At 44.9% G+C, this 8663-nt stretch overlaps 1 protein-coding gene across 1 annotated transcript; it reads left to right on the forward strand.

The window, feature by feature from the left end:
- The first annotated feature begins 895 nt into the window (after positions 1–895).
- On the forward strand, positions 896–8077 carry UTS2 (urotensin 2). The gene is made up of 4 exons (XM_023535594.1): positions 896–1254; positions 3255–3365; positions 6538–6581; positions 7967–8077. Exons 1-4 carry the CDS (start codon positions 1152–1154, stop codon positions 8075–8077), a joined length of 369 nt encoding a protein of 122 aa, XP_023391362.1. The 5' UTR covers positions 896–1151.
- Positions 8078–8663: the final 586 nt, after the last annotated feature.

Consider the following 8663-nt stretch of genomic DNA (forward strand, 5'->3'; position numbering starts at 1 on the left):
CTTACTTTGCATTTCTCTGAATGATGTGGAGCATTTTTTCATGTCCTTACCAGCTACTCGCATGCCTTCTTTTGTGAAGTACCTGGTCAAAGTTCTTGCTTATTTTTTTTAATTGGGTCGTTGGCTTATTGAATTTTTTTTTTTTTTTAAATTCTGGAGAAGTTTTTCATCAGGCATATGTTTTATGAATATTTCTCAGAGTAGTGGCTGGTCTTTTTTTTTTTAATAGTAATTCTGTAGTTTTAATTTTTATGTTCAGGTCAACTCAGGGTTCGGAGCGAAGAACTGACACGATCTGCCTTCTGCGCTGAGCATCCGGGTGCTGTGTTGACATGAGGCTGGCGATGCAGAAGGCAGCCTGGAGGACATTCGGGAGGAGGCTACGGCCACAGCCAGGCCCGCACCCGGCCGGGCACACTGGGAGCGAAATTCCGGAAATACTCATTGCTAAGGCTTTCAGGCTTGCTGTTCATTTCTCCTTGATGAATAACACCCAACTTTCAGGAAAGTCATTTTCCTTTTCTGAAGACTCAGGAACGTGTCGTTTTTCATGAGGCCAAGTGTATGTATGGAACTCGCCTTGAGCCTGAAGGGTTGCTGTGCGTTTTAATGCACTTTCACCATTTTGAAATAAACGTTTTTAAGTTTTAATTCGCACACCATCGTTCTTTGAGCATGGCAGCCCCGAACACAACATGATGATTCTTCTATTCACTCATAGAAGATTAAAAGAGAGACCGACATGTTTAGTGTCACGCTCTGGGTCACTTCTGCTAGGGCTCATAAATCCACGTCTCCGCCTTGGCCACTTCATGTCCGACCCTTTCTTTAACTCATGATTTATTGCTCCAAGTCACTTCTTTTGCCAGATTTATAAACTTAGCTGTTCATTATATAATACCTACTTTGTACACGAGGCAACAAGACAGTAAATTTATTGTCTATGAGTCGTTACCTTGAAAAATTACATCAATGCAAAGTGATTGCCTTTTAGCCTCTATAGCCAATACATTTGATTTTTTTTATTTTAGAGGGGGTGGTATGAGATCATAGGATAATATATATAGTCGCTGATCACAGAATGAGAAAGAGCAAATTGCAAGTTCTGGACAAGAGAAGCCGAGGAGGAGGACTTCTGTCTCTTGCCAGTCATGTACAAGCTGGCTTCCTGCTGCTTGCTTTTCATAGGATGTTTGAGCCCTCTCTTCTCTCTCCCTGTCCTTGACTCCAGGGAGCAGCCCTTGCAGCTCTCAGGTAAGAATTTTCTTCCCTGTTATTCTTGAGAGAGTCTTCAAGCAAGAGTCTAAAATGCAATGTTAGAAATAAGAATGGGAATTCTTGCTTAAAGGAGGCTTAAATGAATGGTCTCAGCTATGAGAATACTCGAGGACTCCATAGCACACCTCAGATTCAGTAATGGACAGTTTTTTCCTTTTAAATCGCTGGGGGTAAAGGGTGGTAGCATTGTTTATTTCCTGTCACGTCTATTATTCAAACTGTTGGTTTTGGTCAGCCCTTTTTTCACCTCCAATTTTAAATTTGCACCAAGTTTAAGACTTCGTTACTTTCAGTTTTTATTTTAAACCGATCGAATGTAGAATTTGGTTGTTTGGATTGTAGGGTAAAAATATTTTAATTTTGTCCTCTATTCTTTTAAGTTAAAAAGTAATCATCTGACATGTTGTATGAGACAAAAAATGTTTACTAAAAAATAAAAAAGTGACCAGGTGGAGCTGGGGACATCACAGGTTTCCAAGTTCATTTCTCTTTTCCTCTTGTTTCATTCAAGTCAAGTCTAAGTTGAATTTAAAAAGAATGTATCAGTCAAGCAGATACTTATTTTGCTATTACTTCTCAGTTAAGAAATAGAAAAAGGTTGGTGCTTAGATAGTAGGTTCCCCAAACATTTTAACTGGGTTTTATCCTGCCTTTAACTTGGGGTGCTTTTAGACATTGTTCTTTAAATAGAGAAAAAACTCTCCTAAGCCACTGACTTTATGTGTTACTCTCCCAGCAGTTTTCTGATAACTGCCAAGCCCTGAGTCACTCGTGCACTGCCAGGCAACTTCTAGGGCCATTGAGCTCATAAATGGCAGTCACTCGATGGTTAAAAATAGGCATTAACTTTATCGAATCTCTGCTATTTAAAAAAGACCAGAGAAAAGCACAAGATCAAATCAAGAATATTCAGATATTACTGTCTTCAAAAATTTGCATATCATTATGATTTTTAAAAACTTAAGATGAATTGAGTAGCGTCTCACTCGAATTCTAAACAGGTGGCAGCTTTCCTTCGAGTTTTGGCCCGGATTTTGTTCTCGCTTGTCTCTCCAGACATGATCTTTCACAACCTAAATACTTACATGTGGCCAAAACATCATTGATGTTCTTCAGAAACATGTGAATGTGCTCAGATGCCTTTATAATGGTTTGGTCACCGTCTGCCAATCAAGGCTGCAGCTAAGTGTTTTAAGCCTGAGGCACGCTGGTGTCACGCGGCACCTGGCCGAGGGTGGTCCCGGCGCCAAGTCTCTGCGTAGCGCACCGTACACGCACCTTCCCGCATCTTCCACGCACCTTCCGCGTCTTACACGTGCCTTCCCACACCCTCCACACATATTCCCTGCAGCTGACGCGCACCTTCCCCGTGCCTTACCTGCATTTTCTACACGCCTTGCACACACGTGCCACATGCTCTACATGCCTTCAGCTGACCACGTTTCACATTGGAAATGTCACCATCAGGTTCTTTAAAGACTAAAGATTACTCTTTTCTAATAATTGTATCTAAATCTTGAAGGCCAAAAAGAGGTGATGCCATCTCATTTGCTTCATAGGAAGACCATAATCTTATCTTTTAGAAAACCACTCTTTTATTTTTCCTCTCCCATTTTATTACCCAAATATCTAAAACCAAAAGGCAATGGGCAGCAGTAGACAGAAATGAGGAAGAATCACTTTTACGTGCAAACACCTAGCACTGGCCCCGGCTCAGCTCCGCCCTCTCACTCACGGTAGCCGAGCATGGCAAGTAGCGCAGGCAGTAAGGAGTCAGAATTTGACCCCCTCCTCTTGATTTTCTGGCTTGCGAACTGGACTGGAGCATTTCCGCTTCTCTGCTAAAATACCACAGTCACAGACCTGGCATCTGAAGTTTTTCTAGTATTATCTCCTTGTCCTTGGTACCTGCCAGAGAACAGAAGTAACTCATTGAAGGGCGAACAGTCACTAACATCTACCACCACTCCGTGCAGCCCCCGATGAGGATTCAAGGTCAGCCTCGGGCGAACTGGAGAGCGTGTCCCTTCTGCAGAGGCTGCCGGGGCTGCTGGGCGCAGTGAGAGGCAATGGTCTCAGCGAAGCAGGTAACGGGGGCCTCGTGGTGAGAGGCTGTCTGATTTGATTGCTACTGAAATGTGTATTCTCATTGATCAGAGGAGGTGAAGCCCGATTTGGGAACACAAAGCTGAGCTGTCACAGAAGTGAATTAATTACCCTCCACTCTCCCTCCCTGGCATAAAGACTCTCTCTGCAATATCTCTTTTTTTTTTTCCTCTCAGCAACTCCTTGCAAGCATCCTTTCTCTGTATGGACTTTTTTTTTGGGGGGGGGCAGGGAAGGAGGGTTTTATCCCAGTGTGTAGTAAGGTCAATTTTAAATGCTGGTTTCTCACTTACTAAAATCTTAAGCAAATCACTTAATCTTTCTGTACCTCAGTTTCTTAATCAGAAAATGGGAAAGAGAAAAACACCCACCTCATAGGTTTATGGTAAAGAGTCAACGAGAAAACGCAAGAAAAGTGGTCAGCACAGCCACACACAAAGCGATTGATAAAAGGGCAGCTTTTACAATGGGCAGACTGGGAGATACTGGGGGTTTGGTCCCAGAGCCCCTCAATAAAGCAAATAACACAATAAAGGAAGTTATGCAATAAAACCATTTTTTTGGTTTCCCAGTGCATGTAAGAGTTACATTTACACGATGCATATTTTCTTAAGTGTGCAATATCATTGTCGAAAAACAATGTACATACCTTAACCAAAAAAATGTTTTATTGCTAAAAATCGCTAACCATCACCTGAGGCTTCAGAGTCATAACCTTTTTTCCTGGAGGAGGGTCTGGCCAGGGTGGTGGTTGCTGAAGGTTCGGGGGGCAGTGGCAATTTTTAAAAATAAGATGACCGGGACACGCACCTCATCAGTGGATTCTTCCTTTCACGAATAATTTCTCTGCTGCATGACGTGCTGTTTGACAGCTTTTTACCCACAATAGGAATTCTTGGAAAGTAGGAGTCAATCCTCTCAAACCCTGATGCTGTTTTATCAGCTAAGTTTATATCATATTCTAAATCTTTTGCCGTCATTTCGACAATATTCACATCGTCTTCACCAGGCGTAGATTCCGTCCCAAGAAACCGCTGTGCTCGTGCATCGGCAGCGGCTCCTCACCTGCTACAGCTCCCCCCGAGCCGGCAGCTCAGCCACCTCTCCAGGCTCCGCTTCCGCTTCTAGTTCTCGTGCTGTTTCCCCCACATCCGCAGTTCCATCCCCAACTGTGGTCTCGAATCCCTCAGTCCTCCACGAGGACTGGACTCGACTTCCTCCAAACTCCTGTTAATGTTGATATCTGACCTCATCCCAGGAATCACAGATGTTTTTAAAGGCATCTGGAACGGTGAATCCTTTCCAGAAGGTTTTCAATCAGCTTTGCCCAGGTCCATCATCATCTGTGGCAGCTACAGCCTTCCTTACAAAGTGTATTTCTTATATACTCAGACTTGAAAGTCCAAGTTACTCCTTCACCAGTGGGCTGCAGAATGGGTGCTGTGTTCGCAGGTGTGAGAGCATTCATCTCGTGTCCATCTCGTCAGAGCTCTTGTGTGACCAGCCATCTTGTCGATAAACAGTGATATTTTGAAAGGAATCTGTTTTTCTGAGCAGTAGGTCTCACCGTGGGCTTAACATACTCAGTAAACCATGCTGTAAACAGATGTGCTGTCATCCAGGCTTTGTTGTCCCAGTGTGGAGCCTGAGTAGAGCAGAGCATAGCTCTTAGGGGCCTGGGGTTCCGGAATGGAAATGAGCGCTGGCTTCAGCTTAAAGTCACCAGCTATGTTGGCCCCTAACAAGAGTCAGCCTGGCCTTTGACGCTTTGGAGCCGGGTGTTGACTTCTCCTCTCAGCTATGAAAAGTCCTAGGTGGCATCTTCCTCCATCATAAGGCTGCTGTGTCCACACTGAAATCTGTCGTTAAGTACAGCCACCTTCATTAACGATTGTAGCTCAATCTTCTGTTCTGGGTAACTTGCTGTAGCTTCTATACTAGCACTTACTGCTTCACCTTGCACTTTATGTTATGGAGACGGCTTTCTCCCTTAGACCTCATGAACCGAGACCTCTGCTCGCTTCCAACTCTCCTTCTGCAGCTTCCTCACCTCTCTCAGCCTTCACGGGACCGTAGAGTCAGGGCCTTGCTCTGGGCTTTGGCTTAAGGGAATGTGTGGCTGGTTTGGTCTTCTGTCCAGACCACTAAAACTTTCTCCTGATACATCAGCAGCGAGGATGTTTCACCTTCTTATCACTCGTGTGTTCACTGGAGTAGCACTTGTAATTTCCTTCAGGAACGTTCCCTTTGCACTCACGACTTGGCTAACCGGCACAAGAGGCCTAGCTTTCGGCCTACCTCATCTTTCAAAATGCCTTCCTAACCAAGCTTAATCGTTTCTAGCTTTTGATTTAAAGTAGGAGACATATGACTTTTCCTTGCACTTGAACTCTTAGAGGCCACTGTAGGGTTAGTAATTGGACTAATTTCAACATGGTCGTACCTCAGGGAATAGGGAGGTTCGAGAAGAGGGAAAGTGACAAGGGACCGGCTGGTCGGTGGAACAGTCGATGGAACACACATTTATCAATTACATTCGCCGTCTCATATGGGAGTGGTTCGTGGAGCCCCAAAACAATTACAATGGTAACGTCAAAGATCGCTGATCACAGATCACCGTGACGAACAATGAAAAAGTTTGAAATACCGTGAGAATCACCAAAATGTGACAGAGACACGAAGTGAGTAAATGCTGTTGGAAAAATGGTGCCCACGGACTTGCTCGATGAGGGTCGCCACAAACCCTCAATTAGTAAAAAACACCGTATCTGTGAAATGCAATAAAGCAAAGTGCCACAAAACAGGGCATGCCTGTATTTCTTCCGTTACTTCCTCTAGGCACTGATATGAATGCTCAGGACGTTCGGGGGAAAAAACAGAGCCTTTCATAGACACCGTTTAATAGAAAGTTCATTTGTTATAAAATATCAGTGATAAACTACTGAATTCTGCCTCGTGGAGGAAAACGCAGGGGCCTCTGTGAATCCCGCAGGTGAGGACGAACGAGGCGCCTGCCTTGCTGCCTTCGGTGTGAAAACAGGAAGGCCAGAAACCAGACTTGATTCAGTAGTATTCTATTCTGTGTGTTTTTAAAAAGCATAACATAGAAACGATTGCTCTGATGACGAAAAGTTTCAAAATGCTGTTTTCCAGATCCCAGTGTGAATGTTTTTAACACAAGAGGAAGTATGAGAAAGGTAAGTGACTAAATTTACGAGAACTAGGTTAAAAAAGGTTAACGTCCTGACGTTAGAGGACCCTAAATTCATGAACTAGACAAGCGTTCTTGGTAGAAATCACACCTTAAAATCACTGGCCAGTATTATTTCAGAGTATTAATTTTTCCCAATTTCGATTCATATGAGAACACCCGTTTGGGAGCAATTATCCAGTACCCATTTGGGAGCAATTATTATTGAAAGTGCATGAGGCCCCCGCTCGCATCTGTCATCACCGTGCTGTCTCACTCGCCACCTTCTCGTGTGGTCTGTGCACCAGCAGCACGGTGTCCCCTGTAAGCCTGTGACAAATGCTGAGTCTAGACTCCACCCTCAGCACCCAATCAAAACCTGCAGCTTAACGAGGCCGCAGTGACGGTGTGCACCCGCACGTTTGACAAGCCTGCGGCGTGACATCTCAGTGGACGACCGGCGTGCCCAAAGCAGAGGCTGCGCACGTGCGGTGGCGAGCAGAGCAGGGTCCCTCGGGAGCAGTGGAAAGAGTGACGGAGTGACGAGTGACATCGCACGGCAGGAAAAGATGCACAATTGATGGGGGCCCTAATGTTAAAAATCTGTATTTGACCACCATTGTGCCCCCCCACCCCGACTCTAAATTAGCATTTCCAAGAGGGTCTGGGGCACAGGGGTCCCACGGGTCTGGGGCACACGAGCTGGCCTGCAGGGGGCGCCATCCAAGCCTCTCCCTGTCCTGGCGATTCTTTATCGCCTCCAGGAAATCACGAGGTAAGCTTATTTAACTTTACCTAGGCGTTTCCCAAACACTTTGAGCAGAGACATCTTTTTTGGAGTAGTTCCCATTATTATCCCTGTAAAAGACTCTGGAAACAGCCCTCCTGGAGGCAAGCTACACTGTCCGGGGTCCCACGTGGATGAACCACCCAGAAGGGACGGCGTGGCTTCCATGTGTGACTAACTAAAAGGTGTCATTCAGATGTTTATATTCTTCTGTATAGAAGGATTATGGTTAAAAACTAAAATCACAAAGGTGACTAGAATTTGTTCACAAAATTCTAGAATAAACCCCCTCCCCATAAGAAAACCCAAAGGTCCACGCTTCGAAGAGTTAATTTCAAGGCAGACAAAAGACCTATTTTACACAGAAGATAATAAAGATACGGAACACGTTACTGACAGATTAAGCAGAAACAGGTCGGTGCGGGCTGAGAACGGCCGGCCACCGCAGAGCCAGGCAGGCTGGCCCACGGGCTGGGCCCCGGCCCCCCGAGCCCACTCACAGGCTCCCGTCACACCCTGATCCCACAGAACGGAGGAAAGGTCTTCGCGCAGGACTCTGAATTCACTGATAACCCGTTTTCTTGTTTGGATTGTTTCCGTTTCAGGCTTTCTCTGGACAAGATCCCGACATTTTACTGAGTCGTATTCTGGCCAGAATGAGGAAACATAAGAAACGCAGCTCTCCCTCCGAATGCTTCTGGAAATACTGTGTCTGAAGTACAATGAACATCTATTGATCGACTCAAAACCACCATCTTAGAAAATTAAGAATAAAAATGCTTGATCTGAAATTCATCTGAGTATAACAGACGAATTATACTCTGTTCATTATTGTTTGGAAAATAAATCTATGTTTCGCAAATATCATGAGTGGCTATTTTACTTATAAACACACCCTAAAAATCTATAATTCTTCTTTCCATCAATTTATCCTTAAAAAATTCTGAAAAATTAAAAGTAAAGCTAATAAACAAAGTAAATGCTCAGAAAAAGTCATAAAATTTTGTTAAACCATTTCATTAACTCTATTATCTTAGCTACGATATCCTCTCGACCCTCACAAATGACAACATTAAGTTTTTACTTTAAAAAAGTCAGTATCTCAGTTTGGAAAGCACTCTAAGTGGAGGCTGCCGAAGGGCGAGGGCTGGGAGCTGTCCGCACTCTCGGGTCTGGCGGCGCGCAGAGCCCGTCCCCAAGCCCCGTGCCCAGAGCCCCGCGCAGAGCCCCTGTCCCCAAGCGGGCCATGGGGCTGGACGCTCGGCAACCTGCACCTCTGCACGCCGAGACCTGCTCCGTCTC

Source organism: Pteropus vampyrus, unplaced genomic scaffold, assembly GCF_000151845.1.
Source record: "Pteropus vampyrus isolate Shadow unplaced genomic scaffold, Pvam_2.0 Scaffold142, whole genome shotgun sequence".
NCBI lineage: Eukaryota > Metazoa > Chordata > Mammalia > Chiroptera > Pteropodidae > Pteropus > Pteropus vampyrus.